This window comes from Carassius auratus, unplaced genomic scaffold (assembly GCF_003368295.1).
Source record: "Carassius auratus strain Wakin unplaced genomic scaffold, ASM336829v1 scaf_tig00216315, whole genome shotgun sequence".
Taxonomy (NCBI): Eukaryota; Metazoa; Chordata; class Actinopteri; order Cypriniformes; family Cyprinidae; genus Carassius; species Carassius auratus.
In genome coordinates, this window is record NW_020528504.1 from 118,616 (window position 1) to 137,955 (window position 19,340).

Below are 19,340 nucleotides of genomic sequence, written 5' to 3' on the forward strand. Positions count from 1 at the left end.
CCCCTTTCGTTCTTCTGCACACTCACGATAACAAGCACAGGAGAAGCAAAGAGCCCGTAATTGCAGTGTGTCTTCTGAGAGCATACAACCTTCTGTCTCTAACCCCTCCAACAGGCTTTTGTAAAACAATTTGTAGAATTTACAGCTTTTCACCATCTTCATCTGACGCCAGCGCCCATTAAGGTCGTTTTTATCTGAAGACTTGCAGTGGTAATCTGACAACATTTTTTTTTCGAAAGCCTCTTTCCACTTTTGTATCTGTCTATTAAGATATGCGTCCCATAAGCCCCTGTACAATTTACACAATTTGGTCCCAGAGCACTTGTTACTGGTCCACTTATGTAAGGTTACAATAAAGCATTATCCCCTCTTTTCTGCCATTTACTGCATTAGTAATAGAGGCTCTGTGATCTTACTGCTGTATCTCCGCTCCGCTCGGCCCCTCGGAGACCCATCAGGGTGTTTGTTAGCTCCATTGACGGATCATTAAGGCTTTTAGTCAACCAGATCATTTGTTCTCTAATGAGAGGGAGAAACACGAGCCCTGATACTCATCGATGATCAATGTCTTCTGCCTGTTTTAACTGTCTCACTCGTTCTCGGTCTCTCTTTCTATCACTGTCTGCATCTTTATCTCTCTATCTGAGATAAAAGTGGAGTTCGAAACGCTTGGGAACAATTAGCCTCACCCGTCTAATCAAATCTCTCATGCGTGAATCCTTCCACCTCATTTTCATAAAACTTTGTGAATATCCCAAGCCGTGCATCACATTAATGCCCCTCCTCCTCCTCCTCGTCTAGCCTGTTTTTTCCTCTAACCGGCTTCTACATCATCAACCCTCTTGTATTTAAGACTTTACAGTGGTTGAACCCTAATTTGCATGCTATCCATCCTTAAATGGTATGCAAGATTAGAATTGATGCATCCTGAATCATAGAACGTGTGAAATAGTTTTTGAAGTATGCACAATTATTTGGGCTCATATGTGTGTGCTTGGGTCTAGTGTGACCCATTTCACATTGCACTTAGTAAGAAAAGAAGTTTGCATTGGTTTTTGAAGCTGTTTCATTAAATGTATAAACTTCAAAGTTAAAAAGGGCACTACATCTATCTATCTATCTATCTATCTATCTATCTATCTATCTATCTATCTATCTATCTATCTATCTATCTATCTATCTATCTATCTATCTATCTATCTATCTATCTATCTCTAATATTTAACAACTACATCTGTACCCATTCATACATAATTACTCAACAGTGAAGAACGTAATGGAAATATGCTAAATCTGTATTCACTTCCCTATTACTTTTGTTCTCAGTCGAGGGGCCAAAACTTGGTTTAGTGAAACTAGAGAGATACCACAAACCGTCTGCCTAATAGATCATTTTGACAGTTTAATTTTAATGCTTGATTATCATTCAATCTCTTAATTGTATTATCCAACCGCTCAATTAATTTGGTCTATATTTACAACGATGATTAGGCTCAGAATCAAAATTGCAGTTCGCTGGTTCTGTGTGTTGAAAGTAACCAGGCTATCTGTTGATAGCTCTCCTGATATTCGTGCTCCTACAGGAATGGGATATCAGCTCCATCTGCTCCCAGCATCTTTCTATTATAGTTTAGTTTAGTTCAGTTCAGTTTAGTTTAGTAATCCCACAAGGGGCAATTGCAGTAAGGCATGGGCAGCACATCACAGAATTCCCAAATGGACATAACAGCACGTAACAATAATAAAAAATAATAATAATAAATTGATGTGAAGAAATTAAAATTCTATGTGCTAATATCAGCAGCTGGCTGAGGGCACGATACAGCAAGTGTCTGTGAGCATGAGCTGGTCATGTTTACCTGCTGCAGGTCAAACAGTGTTTTCTTTGAGAAGCAATTCCCACTTTCTAACATTCTCTCTCTTTCTTTATATCTTCCTGCAGATGATGTTCCTCCATACTTTAAAACAGAGCCTGTGCCGAGTCAGTTGCACCTGGAGAGGAACCGGTTGGTTCTGACCTGTATGGCCGAGGGGAGCTGGCCTTTGGAGTTTAAATGGATCCACAATGACACAGAGATCACGCGGTTCTCGCTGGAGTACAGGTCAGTGTGTTTTCATGCATGCATGAAACTGATTTACTAGCCAGATCGCTTCTGATATAATCAGAACTGTCTACACTGGAGACCCATGTAGTTTACATTGACAGAAACGTGGTTTGATTTAGCCAGCCGGTTTTTGTTGCTAATATGTATGTATTAGTGCGGAACATTTACTTGCATAAAATGCACATATTTAAAGTGTAGACTTGTTTAACATTCTGCATTCTATTAAAAAAAGTTGGCGGCAGAAGTCACACAGAAATGAACTAAATGTTAGAATTTATTCGCAAATGAATAAACTGCAATTAGACTGAATTCTATCCAGTCTCTTTCAATCAATATCCCACATACAGTAATGTGTAAATGTGTACTTTTAGATATATGGATATATAAGCATACGGCATACTCTTCAATACACTGTCATTCAAACTGTTGCCTTAGTTTACATCAGGTAATACTAACATGGTACACTGTTAAATTGACAACATGACTAAGCATTTTGACTATCTTGTTTGTGAACAATGACACAAGGACTTGTCATTCTGATGCTGATATGTTCATTGACACAGACATTTATTTTTGAGAGATGAACTAAGGCTTTTGCTGGTAATCCATGGTGTTTTGCTATTTGTACGAGTTGTTTTGAGAAATGCACTTACTGTTTTGCAAATGTCAAGTATTATTTGAGAAATGTACCAAAGCGACTGAGAAAAACTGCAATACTGTAGATGTAACTGATAACATAATATCATTAATGACAATTTAATACACTTAAATAAAAAAAATGAATTCCATAATTTCAGTATTCATAAACAAGGATTAATATTTTGTATGTTTTAAAATAATTATATATACATATATATAATTATATATATATATATATATATATATATATATATATATATATATATATATATATATATATATATATATATATATATATATATATATATATATATATATATATATTATAAATGTGCTGTGTGTTACATATACTGTATGTTTCTTTGTTTTTGTTGTTGTTTATTTACTTATTTTTAATATTTATTTTATTATTTATTATTTTTATTTATTTATAGTTTATTTTTTATTAAAGGGTTGCTCTGATGTGTTTTGGTCTCTTTCAGACCTTTCATATATGCAGTAGTAGTACTAAGACGAATATAAATTATAAAATAACCCAGGCAAAGTCAAATCATACCAAATGATTCCTGTTGAGAATAACATTTAAAGAATATAAGATTTTATTTTCAGTTTACTTAAATTAATAAATCACCCTCATGTTCTTCCAAATATGTATATCCATCTTTCTTCAACAGAACACAAAATATTATATTTAGAAAAATGTATTTGTATACTTTGTCCATAAAAAGGAAGTTCAGTGTTGTTTTGGACCCCATCGTCTTATAAGACAGAAAAAAAAAAAGAAAAAAAAAATCATTAAATGGGTTAAGTTATTTACTGTAGCTTTGGAATGACATGAAGATGAATAAATGATAACAGAAAATGTTATTTTTTAGGTGAACTATCCCTTTAAGTAGAGCATCGATATGGCACTTTTTTAAGCTATATTTCCCCATCTCATCAAAAACCAATAAAATCTTTCCCTAGAAATGGAAGTAACCAATATGATAAAATATTAGTTTTATTAGGTTATAATTCTTATAATAGTACTTGTGATTAGAAAAGCAGGAATGTGATGACACATAAATTGTTCCGTCTTTATTTTGTGAGGCAAAGATTCAAAAGAATAATTATTCGGTGTTGAAAAGCAGGAATTCACTTTTAAAGACGATTGTATCTGCCATCAAATGTGTTCAGGTCATCCAATTCAGACTTTTTTTTAATTAACTATCCTCCGAATATAATGTAAACTCTGGAGATGTGGTGAATGGAGTTTTAATTAAAAAGATAAAACTGGCTGATTAGAGCGAGGGACATGGCGGGATACAGATGGTTTGCTGGTCACTGTGCTTTTCTGAGGCTTCCAATCTACTCCATCTCTTCTCATGTTTGCGTTAATATTGCTTAAAGTTAGTTACAGTTGAGCTCTTTCCAATAATCAATATGCACATGCATATTCAGCTTAAAGGTTTCACTCAAAAATAAAATGTCATTCCAATCTTGTATGACTTTCTTTCTTCTTTTGAACATAAAAGGAGTTTGTTTTTCTAAAGTCAAAGGTATCCATATCTATTTATGCAAACCATAATCTACTTGTTTGTCATCCAAATTAATAGCAAGCGCTTTGAGACAGAAAGTTTTGAAAAATTATTAAAAAGTGCTTTGAGACACAGAAAGTCATGGAAAAAAAGAACATCTAAAATAAATTTATATATATATATATATATATATATATATATATATATATATAAAGACCTACTGTACCATAAACAAAATCCATTTAATTTCACTTTGGGATGCTGTGAATTAATGATTTGACTAAATTACTGAACATAATTGCTAAAAATGAATGGCAAATAATAAAATAAAATAAATAAATAGTATGCAGCATATCCAGAATATAACAGCGCATATATATATATATATATATATATATATATATATATATATATATATATATAATTGTTTTTTTGTTTTTTTAGAATGATTTCTTCATCAGAATGTGGACCTTAATTGTATAATGATATGTATATAAACATGTTTCAATCTCAAAATATCTATATATGTCAATTATATATAATGACTTCTGGCTATGTATATTTCTATGTATATAAAGTGATAAATGAACATAACTTTTTTTAATCTTATTTTAATTTAATATTTAATGTTTTAATAAATTTCACTTATTTTATCACTTTATTTATTTATTTTTTTCATATTTTATTTACACAATTTATTTTATGTTGTGCACATGTAGTGTTTCTTCTTATGCTTGATTAGGACACGATCTAGAGATCAAGGAGATAATCAAAGGTCAGTATCATGGATCAGGACTAAGACTTCCTACTGTAATACATAAGAAACCCAACTGAAACCCAGTTTTCGGACATTTGTACAGACTTGTCTTTGTAAGGGACATCAGTGTCACTGGCGTCCTCCCCTATGACATGCGAAGCAATGCAAAAGTGGTTAAGTCAGCAAAGCCAAATGGTAATTTGGCCATGCATACTCTTCTATGCAGGAGAAATAGTGATGAATCGTCATTTAAAAGCATCCCAGCTCTTACAATGACCTTTCCAGCCCCCTGACACATAATTGTGTGTGTGTGTGTGTGTGCTTCTCTCGTACGCAAAGGAGACTTTCCCAAATGAGCTCAATCAATTGTTGTCTGGCAGTAGTGTTGTTCTCTAACGCCAGCTCAGCTGACTCTGTTACTGTGGCGCTAATGACATCAGCTCAGGCATGCATTCTGGGTCTGTTTGACACTGTCAAGTGCCTCGCTGGATTAAATGCAGAATTTAAATATGATTGTGTAATTTTTCCAATATTAAAATCATTTTGCCTACTCCATCTTAAAATGAAAAGGCAATTGAGTCTATCATAGATTTAGTTTAATAAAAATACCGTTTTGTTAAGCACTCTGACATTATGTTTTGCCAGCCAATGAAAGGAGAAATTATTTTTTTCTTAAACTTTTAAAATTTCTATTAAAAAGTTAATTAGTTTACCTTCATATATATATATATATATATATATATATATATATATATATATATATATATATATATATATATATATATATATATATATATATATATATATTTATTTTTTTTATTTTTTTTGAAAGTCATCATTGCTCTTATTCAGCAAGGATGCCTTAAAATGAACAAAAGTGACAGTAAAGATGTTAAAAAGATTTCTGTTCATAATAAATGCTTAAACAAATCAGTTAATAAATGTTTTCAACTCTATTCATCAAGCAATCCTGAAAAAAAGTAGGAAAGTTTTCAAAGTATTAATAAGATTTTATTTTTTCAAAACAGATTCAGCAAATTAGAATGATTTTTAAAGGATTAAGAAACTGAAGACTGATGAAATGGCTACTGAGGAAAAATTGATGTAAAATTAGCATAGAAAACTATTACTTTTTGTAGTTTCTGAAGGCCTTGGATCATAATAATTCTGCTTTAAGAGATGAATCGAAAGACAAAGCAGACAAACCTAGCATTTTAGATTAATTTCCTGCAGAAATATTTTAAGGCATTTGGTTCTTCTCTCCAGTTTGCACTCTCTGGTTTCAATTTCTTGTGCTGAAATCTCAGTAAACAAGTTTCTCTCATGGCTGACTCTCAGACCATATTTTCATATTAACAGGGACAATTTCACACCGAATCTGCACAAATTAACTGGAGTTCAGTGCATTAATTTGTCTTGTCTGGAGGATGGCAGCGATAAGTTCCCACTGAGCATTCCCTCAGAAATTCAATGAAAGATCCTATAAAACACTGTTATGCCATATATGTTTTGTTTTTTCACTCTATTTACACTATTAACTAGCTGTAGCGATACATGAAATTTTTCTCACGCAGTTCTGTAGTTACATGGTACAATGATTTTAGGAGTGCATGTTTAGGAAATTTGAAACTCACAAATAAATATTAATTTAAGATTGTGAGTACCCAATGCTAATCTAATTATATTATGTATTATGAAATTTGCTGAACTTTTACTCTCAGACTATCCAAGATACAAATAAGATTGTTTTTTTTTTCTAAGTTTGTTTGTTTTGATTACATCTCTTGCTCACCGATGGATGCTCTGCAGTGAATGGGTGCCGTCAGAATGTTAGTCCAAACAGCTGATAAAACCATTTACAAACCACTTGCAAACATGCAGCTTTTCTCTGTAGATTATTTGAGGATCGTTGATGTTTTTATCAGCTGTTTTAACTCCGATGGCACCCATTCACTCCAGATGATCCAATGATGAGCAAGTGACGCAATGGCAATCGATGGCTGGAGAATGAATACATTTTTTTATTTTTGGATTAACTATTCATTTGAATATATAGGTCACCCAAAAAGAAAGTTCTTTCATCATTGACTCACCCTTGTTCCGGATCGGTTTTAGTGAAAAAATATAATTTGAAGAAGTTCGGTTGTGTTAAAGTCAATGACTGCTATTCAAATAAACAATGTACAGTGTTTTCCAGTACTGAAATAAACAGTGCTTCGCTAGTATGCCCATAAAAACTCTCTTTGTTTCTTATATAAGCAAACATCCTTTTCTTATTTCAACATCCTTGCCATTAGTGTCACTATAACAGCAAGTACCGCTGTTGTTTGGTTACTGAGAGGCTGTGCCATTCATCAACTATATGCACTGATTAATCTATAGGCAGCAGAAGTTATCAGTGCTTCCCGTAACATTGCCTGCAGGCTGAGCCGATGTTGCGTTTCGCTCCCAGCAAATTGAATCACCTGCAGCGTAGGCCTGTACAAAAAGATCTGCTTTCTTCCTTTCATTCTTCTTGCCTGAAACCACGCAATGTCAAAGACAGCACTGGAGCAGAAGAAGCGTTGTGTTGTTCTCTTTATTCATGTAAACACTAGCGTGGTCTGTTGTGATGCCTTCTGGATATCTGTGACCCGATACCAGCACGCTTACTGAGACGAGCTTTCAGTCCAGACAATGCTAATGGATTCTCTTCTGCACCTGCAATATGAGACTTCCACCCAGCATTCTTTTAGTGTAACTGTGTGTGTGTTTGTGCGTCTGGTGTTATAACTGTGTATGCATGAGTGCATCCATAATCTGGTTTCCAGTAACCTCCCGATAGAACTGTTGCAGTCTGACTTTACAGACATTGTTGAATATGTTCATAAGTATGCAGTTCATGCCAGGGTTGTGCACCATTCAGAACTGTATTGAGAATGGGTTTTAAAATTCAACATCTCAATTTGGATAGAATTTGAATTGTGGTAGCAAGCGGGATATAGAATTATAATACAGCCTAACAGTGTCAGCTCGCTCTCTCTAAATATAAAACTATAGAAAAACAATAGATTATGTTTATTGGCAAATATGCATGTATAATATATTTAAGAAGGTTGAGAGCATAGGAAAGTTGACTGGATGTTTGCTATAGTATTTTAACTTAGATTTTGGTGGATTTTCTTTCTTCTTCTTCTTCTTCTTCTTCTTCTTCTTTTTCTTCTTCTTCTTCTTCTTCTTCTTCTTCTTCTTCTTCTTCTTCTCCTTCTCCTTCTCCTTCTCCTAATGAAGAAGGTAATGAAGTTTATTAACAACCTTTTAGCTTACAGCAGGTCTTTCTTTAAATGGTTTTAAATATTTATTCATTAAATTATAAAAAACGTAAAAGCACATTTATAGTATAAGAAATAGTTTTATACATATATTGAATATATCTATAGCAAAAAAAATATTCATTAATACATAAATTATACATATAATGAATATATCTATAACAAATAATATATTCATCAATAAATAAGTATTATAATAATAATGTTTACTTTATGATAATTGAATGTATTATAATAATTTATTATAAATATTATAAACGATGTTTTACATTTGATCATGTTTTTAAAAAGTGCAATTAAAATTTAAATTTAAATGTACAAAATATTTTGAGCAGTAGTCAATGTTTAAAATATAATTTATAAAATAGATTTGTGTGTATGATAAGATTATTTAAATTAAATTACTTTTAATTACTAGTATTACTAATAAAAAAATAAAAAATACTAATATATTGGACCATGGTAAGACCAGCCAGTACTCAAATAAAGCACTTGAGCTTTAGTTATGCTGTATACATTCAAGTCTTTTCAGTATATCTCTATTGATGTGTGGTTCTTACAACAGCATCGATTTCCCTGATGTAAATGTATTTAATTCAATAGGCTGTCAGAAAATCTCAAGACCTATAGAAATGCTGGCCAGTGATAGTCTCTTTAATTATTTAAGTCCACATAGCATTTTATAAGCATGTTTGTGAGCATAAATAACATTCTGTGAGCAGGAGTCAGGCTATTGGAGTCAGGCGAACTATCAATACTCTTCTTTCTTTTCATGGAAACTTTTTCTTTGCCATCTTCGAGGAGTTTGCTGAATTGCTTCTGCGAATAGGTTAAAGTCACGGTGCGGCAGACCACCACTTCATCCAACAGCGATGGGTTTCCAAGGCAACATCAGCCCAGACGGGTGTCTGTTTGTCAGCCGGCTCAGCCAGGGGCGTTTGAACTTCATCTGCTACTTTTTGCTCCCGTGCTTTCTCGCTCTTTTCTCTTCTCTGTTAACGGAAGGCTAATTAAAGGGACCTGACATTGCGCTCTGTTGGCTGAAGCATCAATCAATCAATGTCTGAAGCCCCGGCCCCTACTGACTCTCTCAACCTGCTGCACAAGCTCACAGCTCTTTAAAGGTTAATTATATTCATTAGAGAAAGAAGGAACGGGAGAGAGGAAGATAGAGAGGAAGTCACCCTGAATATATGCCTCTCGTGCCGGGATTCTATCTGTCACAAAACTCTGCAAGGTTAAACTCCGAGTCCCAGCACCACCTGTAAGAATATGGGTACGTCTATTTGGCTCAGAGTGCCCTGGGAAGTAAACTTAACAGGGCATCTGATGCTTTAAAGTGAGACTCTACTATAGAACAAAACATTGTTCTATAGGTTTTTATTTAACTTGATTGATTTCTGCACAGGTTTTCATAGGAGTGAGGTTTCAAGTATCAATTGAAATATTATATTTGTTAGTAAATGTTAGTGTGTGTGTATATCATCAGAACACAATCTTCTCTCTTTATCTAGAGTCGAGCTGCTTGTAGCATTTGCAGCTTGCAGGGGTGACAGCAACCAAATGTTTCAGGGCATGTGTGAAGCTTCGTCTCGCTATCAGACTAAAAAGTCTACCCCCCACCAGCCCCCCAAACTTCCTAATTAGTCCATTAGCGCTAATATACTTCACACAAGAAGCAATTTACCGTGCCTGGCAGGATCGGCAACCCGCTAACCTCATCGCTAATATCGTTTGATACTTCATTATAGCCTGTTAATAACAGCTCTCCTCAACTCTTGACTTTTAACAAGACGCCCGTCATTCAAGCCCTATTCCACTCTATTACACCCACACCCACACAGTCTGAGTCGCTCTCTACAGGTCTGGAGTCAGTGTGGGACCAGATGATGGCCTCTCACAGCTCTTCTATATATCGGAGATCTTTATATGGTGCATGTTTTTGGTCAAATATGTGATGCTCATTTTTATGACTGGATGTATTGATTTATTTAGAAGGACGGTTATTTCTAAATGCCTTTTATTCAGGCAATAACTTGGCCTTTTAAGATGAGCATGTTTGATGTTTCTGGCTTAAAATAATTTTGAAGGGCTTCAAGTAAGAATCTAAGGATAGTAGTGAAGAAAAAGTGCCATGCATGGCTGAAATGTATATGTAAAAAATGTGATCAGTGTAGCAGTTATGTTAATATTGCCAATATTTAAAAAGGTATAATAAAACCTCTTCTAACAGCTTCTGGCTAATCAATCACTGTCCCCTTCTTGTCATTTTGTTTGCATGTTTCTGTGTCCATCTCTCTGTCATCCTCATCTTTTTTTGTTGACTTTTTCTTCGCATTATGTTCTCTCATTATCTTTCTCTTCTTCTCTCTCTCTCGGTTTCATTCTGTGTGTCTGGACAGATCTCTTTACTGTCTCTACTCCATTGTTTGTATTGATTGCCATCTGAGGTCAATGGCTTTTTAAAGCATCTAGATCGAAACGCAGAGTGTTTTCCTCATCTCCCTCTCCCTCTTCACATTCCTTCCTTCTATCCAGCTCATTTCTGTGCAGTTTCATTCTTTTATCGCTCTCCATCATTGATCCATGAGGCTGGAGAGCGTTCTGGCCCGGTAATGTGTGGCCCATGGGCCTCCAGGTCATTTTAATTTGAGTTCAGGTCAGTCGGGCTGAGAGAAAATGTGGTTTGACTGAATTAAAATGGTCTGGAAGATGATCCGATTTCATCCACTTCACAATAAGAGGTAAATTAAAGTAATGAAGTTTTAGCTGGTGGACACAAAAGAGAAAAGCTGCACGCTTGCATTCAGTTTTGAAATGTGCCATTTTTACATTTTTAAGCCAATTACATAACTATATAGAGTAATACTTCACTTTAAGGTGTCCTTGTTACACGTTACATTAACTTACTATTAAAATAATAATATGTTATGCATGATTACATGCAAGTAACCCTAAGACAAACTCTAATCCTAACCTTGACCATATAGTAAGTATTGTACATCTAATTAATTCATATTACTCAGTATGTAAATTAATAATTAAACTGTAACAAGGACACCTTAAATTATAGTGTAACTGTATATAGAAATATTAGTGATTGCATACACTACTTTTCAAAAGTTTGGGGTCGTGAGATTGACAGTAAAAATGATAGAAAAATGAAAATGTATTCCTGTGATTGCAAACAGAATTTTCAGCAGCCATTAATTTTGTTTTCAGTGTCATTTGATTCTTTAGAAATCATTCTAACATGCAGATTTGCTGCTCAAGAATAATTTCTTATTAATACAAAAGCTGGAAACATTTGTGCTGCTTGAAATGTTTGTGGATTGTTATTTATTTTATTTATCGAGGACTATAAAGTTCATATATATATATATATATATATATATATATATATATGAACTTTATAGTCCTCGATAAATAAATATATATTATTATTATTTTTTTTTTTTATGTAAAGTTTGTTAGTGTCACTTTTAGTGGCCCTTGCTGAATAAATACATTTCTTTAAATAAAGAAAGAAAGATATCATGCTGTACCTGATCCTTTTTCTTTTCATTTTGCTTGCTCTGGCCTTTATGGAGGCATTAATGTGAGTTTCATAAATTATTTAGTGTTACAGTCAGATTCATATTTTGTGTAATTCAGTATTTCATAGTTGAAAAAACAAACAAACATGGACTTATTGGTTCTTTGGTCTTAGTTGGTTTTCTGCCATATTTGCTTCAAAATAAGTAATTAGGGTCCTGGAATAGGAATGTAAAACTAAACACAGTCATTGTGTATGTTAGAGCGCCACCTATTGAGGGGAAGCTGATAATGCAAATACATTAACATTCTGCAATGAAGCTGAAGAATTCAAGGTCATTACAATGAGATGGGAATATAGAAAAAAATCTATTTTTTATAGCTGTATTTATATTCTCCCAGGGGTGCTTCATAAAAGATAAGGAGCATACGTTGAAATGAAGAGTGTGTGAGAGAGCCTGACGGTTTTGACAGATTACAGAGATGTTCGCTTTGAGAAGGACGGTGGTGACAGAATAAATGAAAGTCATTTGTACATATAAAATATACATAAAACGCTTATGCATCACTAATGAAAGGCACTCTGACAGTTGGGCATTACATCATGCTACATGCATATTAATTATTGTGGTCTTAAGAGTAAACCTGCTATGTTTTATCTCTCCCAGGTATTTGATACCATCTCTGGACAGATCGCATGCTGGCTTCTATCGGTGTATTGTGAGGAACAGAGTCGGAGCGTTGTTACAGAGGAGGACCGAAGTACAAGTGGCATGTGAGTAACCATAGTAACTCTTAAATTTCATTGGATTTCTGTGTTTGTTGGTCCATGTGTGATTGTTCCCAGACGGTCAAATTGTGCCCTAGTGTGTGTGTGTTTCACAGGAACGGCAGCTGTTGGTGAGGTGGCGTACCTCTGTTTCATTAAAAGCTCCTCTGCAATGCCACAGCTGGTCCACTCTAACTTCCTCATTAGATTGATGAGGTTGTGTCGACCAATCACTTCACTCTCTCAGAAGTCATTTCATTCCTCCGTTTTATAATCTGTTTAGCATGAGCAACAGCTGCTGCGCTTGAACCAAGTGGCAAGTCTCCTGTTTTTCGAGCCAGACTCAAGTTTCACTGCCCACTGACCTCTCCTCGGCTGTTTTCGATCATTATCAAAGTTCGATCGCTCCACTTCTTCCTCATTTCCTGCTCGTTTGATCCATAGAAACATTTTAGCCTAATTTGCTGTTATGTTCCTGCAGTGTGTTTGTTTTTATCTCTCAGCACACACAACGTATCATTAACTTTGTTCAAATACTTGATAAAAAGTTATTAAAATACTAACATAATGTGTTGACATAAATACATAATTAGAGTGTATTTTAGTTTTATGTAAACTAATGTGATTTGTCGTTGAAATTTAATGAATCTATACTACTCAGATATTTGAAGAGTAGTGTATTTTAACAATGTTTACTTAAAATTTCCAGTTTTATTTTCAGTTGACACGGTCATCTTGATTTTAGAACTAACATAACTGTGAACTGCCACTTGCTCGCAGTTAGCATCCCATGGTAATAATCTAAAAATGGCCAACTGTTGTCCAATTATTCAGGCTGAATGATGCATTGGTCCATCGCTTCTTATTATGGCCTCTCATATCAGGATATGAGCAGATACTTCACTTCTGCTCAAGATGGAAGTACTTAGATCTTATTTTTTTCCCCTCATTTCCTTTTCAAGCACCTGTGCAATAATTGACATCCAATTACCTTTCGTTTCATTTGAAGGATGAAGTGCGAGAAATCAAATACAGGATTCAATACACTGGAAACGGCATTGTGATATCAAAGGCAGGACATTGCCATGCTGGATATTGTATTATTTTTTTAAGTGGTTTTCCATAATTAGCTTTTTTGATGAATAATGCTCTTGATATTAAAGACGCTGCCTTTGATTTTGAAATCTCTTCCACACCGTGCAGCTCGAAATGGTGGTAATTTCAAACTTTCCTTGCTGACAAAAGAAAGAGTGAAAGTTTTTTCATTTATTCACCCTCATGTCTTTCCGACCCCATATTACTTTCATTATTCCTCTGACATTCTGCCTTAGACCTTCTTTTGTTATTTATGAAAGTAATAATAATACAGGGTTGGAATGACACCAGAGAGAGTAAATGGCTTCCCTTTTAAAACAAGTTGAGAGTAAAAGTTGCTCTACAAACCTTTTTCAGGGATTGTCCAGAAGGAATACATTGACATATAAATAGGACGTTAGCTAGTCGTGTCCATGTTCCTTCAACAAGGAAGTTCTGCTGAATCAGATAGGGGTGTAAATATGAATGACTGCTGATTTAACGCATGGTGAACGTCCGTTCGGATGAGTCAGTTCTGGTCACTGTCATGGCCGATAGCTAGCTGGCACATATCATCCCCAGGCCGACGGCAGCCACGACGATGTCTGGCACTGTGTCAGAGCACGTCTGTCAAACGCTGCCCAACTCAAGCAGATGGTGACACTAGAAACACTGGAAAAATCTGCTGTGTCTATGGCAAAACGACAAACGTTACTACTGCAACTGTTTTTTTATCTACTGATGTAGGCACTTGTACTTGAAATTAAAGTCTGCTTGTATTTGTAGTAGAGTTATTAGTCTGAATGCTTGTATGCACTATTTAAGAGTTTTAACACATGCATGCTTTGTCATTTGCTCACTCTTACCATTTGTTTTGTGTTTGTCTATAGATATGGGGAGTTTCGAGGAAGGGGAACGGTCCCAAGCCATATCCCAAGGAGAAGGAGCCGTAATACCAGCGCCTCGCATTCGCTGTTTCCCTCAACCACAGGTTACCTGGTTCAGAGACGGCCGCAAAATCCCTCCCAGCAGTCGAATGTAAGTTTGTGAATCTGTTGGGTTTCTTTTTCAGCTTATTCCGCCTTTATTGTGTCTTGTGCCTTATTCATTCTCCATGTACTGTTGATAATACGTGATTGTTTTTGAGGGATCTTTGTAACTATACATTTAGTCCAGAGATACACACAGTGTGTTTTATTGCTTCCAGGTGTGTTTCTGAATGTGTGTGTGAGCTTGTGGAGGTGTTTGTTTGTTGTCATATAAGCATTTATTGACTTGCTGGCACGAGTGCTCTCTAAAACCCAGATAAGTTATGAGAAGCTCAGTTGTTTTCCAGAAATCAAACGCTAAACATCTGCAGAGCAAAAACATCTACAGTCCTGCAGTCTATCTATTGATCGTTCATGTGTTTCATTTTTTCTGTTTCATTCATTGAATTGTTTGCCCTAGAATAGTGTCTGTCTATCTATCTATCGTTCTGTCTGTCTGTCCGTTCGTCATTTGTTTGCTCATGAATTTTGACTGAATTAATGCTTTAATCAGACATTGCAGTTTCAAATTTTTTTCGGTTTCTTCTTTTTCTTCTTTTTTTGTCTTCCTCACACTCTGTCTGTCTTCCCATTTTCTCCTTTCAGCGCTCTCATACATTTTGCTTGCTCATGAACATCAGTTTCTAGCTCTGAGCCAAAGTTACCTCGTGCAAATGAGTGGAGCAGATACCATTTATTCCAGGAAAATCATTTAATTGAATTTTAATCAGGCCATTGGCACCTCTGTCGCAGTTTCAAAGACTCTGTGAAAAATGGAAATAAGCGTAACATTGACCGAGACGCCCATGGAGGACTGCTAGTCTGTCTGAGAGCGTCCTGCCGCTTCTGACTCCGTCTGCTCTAGATTGGTGAATTCTAATCTCTCGCTCTTTATTTTCGTCAGATTGTACTCATTTTGGTGGCCCCTCGTTTCGCTGAAAACTAGCTGTGCAGCCCAAGGGTCACGAAATGGAGAGTTTTCAGAAGCACAGGGCTTTCTCCCTCACTTCTCATCCGCTCTCTGTCGCTTTTCCCTCTAATCATGCAATCACACAGCCCAGAAGAGAGCAGGATAATCAATGCCTGGGAGAGAGCCGCATTTCTCCATTTTTACCTCACAACCCTGCCTCCCTTCAGCCACTTTGAGATTCTAGCACACAGGAGCACTGCAGTGGATGATAAAATGACATTTTCTAGCACTTCGCTTTTGAGTCGCCTACAGTGCTAATTAGTGTTAACAGTGCTGTTGACATTTTGCCAAATTATGTTAAGTTTATGTTACATAGAAAGATTGAATTATACAACAAGTATTCTTATTTTAAAAGACAACACAAATCAGTATTTGCAATTTCTGTGCCCACATGATTAAATAAGGAGTGGGTGAAATGTCTTAGACTATTATATTTTTGCAGTAGCACTACTATATAAAGATAGACACTTTGGTTTGTTCTAAACCTCCAACTTTAATTGTTAAACATCTATACTTTGGCCTGAAGCAAAATGCTTTTGCATGCATTTTTTTTTTTTTTTTTTTTTTTTTTTACTAAACCATACATTGACATAACATAATGTTTATTTGGAGACTCAATACATCAAAAATGATTTTGTACAGCTGATAGCAAAGCTTTTATACCTGATTCACTAGAGGAATTCAATGCAAATCGGATGACAGGACAGACATTGCATAAAAAAAAAAAATGTGCTAATTTGCAAACCATAATTCTCCATTTTACGGAATGCTAGGTTGTGAAAGATTCGACAGGTTTTAATCTTGCATACTATGCTGAGACTGAACAGCGTTATTACATCAGTGCAGTCCAGGCAATGTGCATTTGGATGTATGCCCAATTAAAAACATCATTTGATCATCATTAAGTGATTTATTGCTGCAGTAATCAATAGAGTATGTAAACAAACAGGCTCTCTTAAATGAAATTCCAGTTATTGCTTTTCGTGGAAGGTAATAGTTTAATGTTATTTTCCGCAATGGCATTTATAATTTGCCCTACAAAAGAAACACATTTATTCATATTGCAGTTTTATGCCGTTCATATAGATGTCCGTGATACAGCAGTGGTTTTAATGAATGTGTGAGAGATGAGAACAGTTATAGGAACTCAAAAAACTCACTCAGAACACTTCATCTTGTGTGTTTAGCCACTGAAGCCTGGCCAACATTTGCCCATTGACCAAATTATTATTGTTTTTTTTCTTTCTTTCTTTTTCTCATGTCGGGCAAGAAGAAAATGAACAGATTTTGTTGTAAATTGAGCTGTAGATTGGTAAAGCTTGTCCAGCAGAAGTAGCATTCTTTCTCTCTCCATGCTCCCCTGACTCTAGTTTCCCCTTGATGAGACAATTTCTTGCTGAGATGCTGCAACTGGGACTCTCGCTTCTCCATCCCGGCTCTGCAGCTGCTCCTGTTGGCTGTGCTGCTCTCAGGGAAGCTTGATGCCATTGTCACTTCAAACTGTGATCATTTGTCAGCTTTTTCTATAGTGGTTTACATCAATTTTTTTTTTTTTTCATTTGTTGATTCATTCAGTTGTTCTGTCTGTCTGACTGTCTTTCTGTATTTCTGTCTTTCTTTCTTTCCGACCGACATTCATCCATCGCCTTGTCGTTCTGTCAGTCTATATGTCTATCTCTGTCTGTCTGTGTTCAGATGTTGTATTGTTTGTTCTCTATCTATCTCTGTCTGTCTGTCTGCCATTTTCATAAAGGGACCCATCTGATGTCTCCTTTACCATCAATCAGTGTGTCCCACAGCAGCCTTGCGTATCGAAGAAGGCACCCTCCCTTTATGACTTTCCTGCCTACAAGGAGTGAGAGAGCGGTTTGAAAGCAGTCGTTTAACTGCAATAGCCATTAGTCTTTCATTATTGAATAGGAATGCAATTGAAAGGCCCTTTTCCACTGACTGCTTTTGATTTGTTGTGTTATTTGGGAGAGCTAATGTTGTGTATAATCAGAACCTCGAATAGTAAACACATTCCAGGAGCTGTGCCACTCCAAGCGAGTGTTAAAGGAAAGGTGCTATTCTGTTTTCCATTTAGATTTCGTCCCTTTTCATTCCGACCTATTCCACTAAAGAATTGGGTTTAGATAAGAGGCCAATAGTCCTCAGCGTGTGGATGACTGTTACTCATTCGACACACTCCTCTTTGAGTTTACTGTTTCCAACAGGATACCCTTAAATGTGTGGTTGTTGAGGTTTCGGGCAGCTATTGTGACACACGCCAGTACAAACCAGTCCCTCTGTAATGACAGAGGATTCACAGTGTGACAGGACAGGTGATGGTATGCAGACATGCCTCTGAACAAAGAGGATATGTTTATGCATTTGCAAGCTTCATTCAGTGTGTCCTGCAGTTTATAATCACAGGTTTGAGTCGGTTTTATCCCCCATTGGCATAAGTGCATTAAGTGCGATTGCATATTTTGGTCCAAGCTATTACACAATCCCTTTAAACACAGTAATCAGCATATTTAGAATAAACTCACAGTCTATTCTCTTCTCTTCTGGGAATATAGGAAGTGCTTGCTAGTAATTAATTTCAAAGGTCGGGTAAGTTATTTTTCAAAAATGTTTTAGAAAACTGATTCGGGCTGAGTAGGAAAACAAACTTGTAGCCAATCAGCAGTAAGGGGCGTGTCTACTCATGATGTCAAGGCATTAGCCGAGCAGAGTGACAGTAAGATAGAGATGGCGGATAAAAAACGAAAGAGGAAAATATCTGCAGAACAAAAAGAAGGCTTAAAGGGTTAGTTCACCCAAAAATGAAAATGATGTCATTAATGACTCACCCCCATGTCGTTCCAAACCCGTATGACCTCCGTTTATCTTTGGAACACAGATATTTTAAATTTAGTATGAGAGCTCTCAGTCTCTCCATTGAAGCTTTGTGTATGGTCTGCTGTCCATTTTCCAGAAAGGTAAGAAAAACATCATCAAAGAAGTCCATGTGACATCAGAGGGGTCAGAAGCATTGAAAATACATTTTGGTCCAAAAATAACAAAAATGTCTATTCAGCATTGTCTTCTCTTCCGGGTCTGTTGTGAGTGCGACTGCTGTGACTGTTGACATACGTCGCTACTGACGTGTTTTCTGGTGTGCTCAATAACAAAGATAACACGTCATCAGCGTCAATGCAGCGTCGTGAAGGTGCTCACAACAGACCCGGAAGAGAAGACAATGCTGAATATAGTTGTAATTTTTCTTATTTTTGGGCCAAAATGTATTTTCGATGCCTGAAAAAATTCTAAATGACCCTCTGATGTCACATGGACTACTTTGATGATGTTTTTCTTACCTTTCTGGACATGGACAGTATTCCGTACATACATTTTCAATTGCGGGACAGAAAGCGTTCAGACTAAATCTAAAATATCTTAAACTGTGTTCTGAAAATGAACGGATGTCTTATGGGTTTTGGAACGACATGAGGGTGAGTCATTAATGACATAACTTGTCTGAACTAACCCTTTAAGGCAATAAGTAGGATTTGTGTAAATATTGGATCAGCTTTTCAGTGCAGAGCGTAAGGCTTGCTTTGTTTCTTTGTTTCTTCTCGATAGGTGAGTAACACCATGTCTGTGCTGCAA

At 35.7% G+C, this 19,340-nt stretch overlaps 1 protein-coding gene across 1 annotated transcript in view; it reads left to right on the forward strand.

The window, feature by feature from the left end:
* Positions 1–1,810: 1,810 nt before the first annotated feature.
* LOC113097483 (protein sidekick-2-like) overlaps positions 1,811–19,340 on the forward strand; it is a 72,482-nt gene continuing 54,952 nt past the window's right edge. Inside the window, 3 exon segments of the mRNA XM_026262703.1 lie at positions 1,811–2,102; positions 12,532–12,638; positions 14,597–14,744. Of these exon segments, the coding sequence (XP_026118488.1) occupies positions 1,852–2,102; positions 12,532–12,638; positions 14,597–14,744 (506 nt within the window). The 5' untranslated portion in view covers positions 1,811–1,851.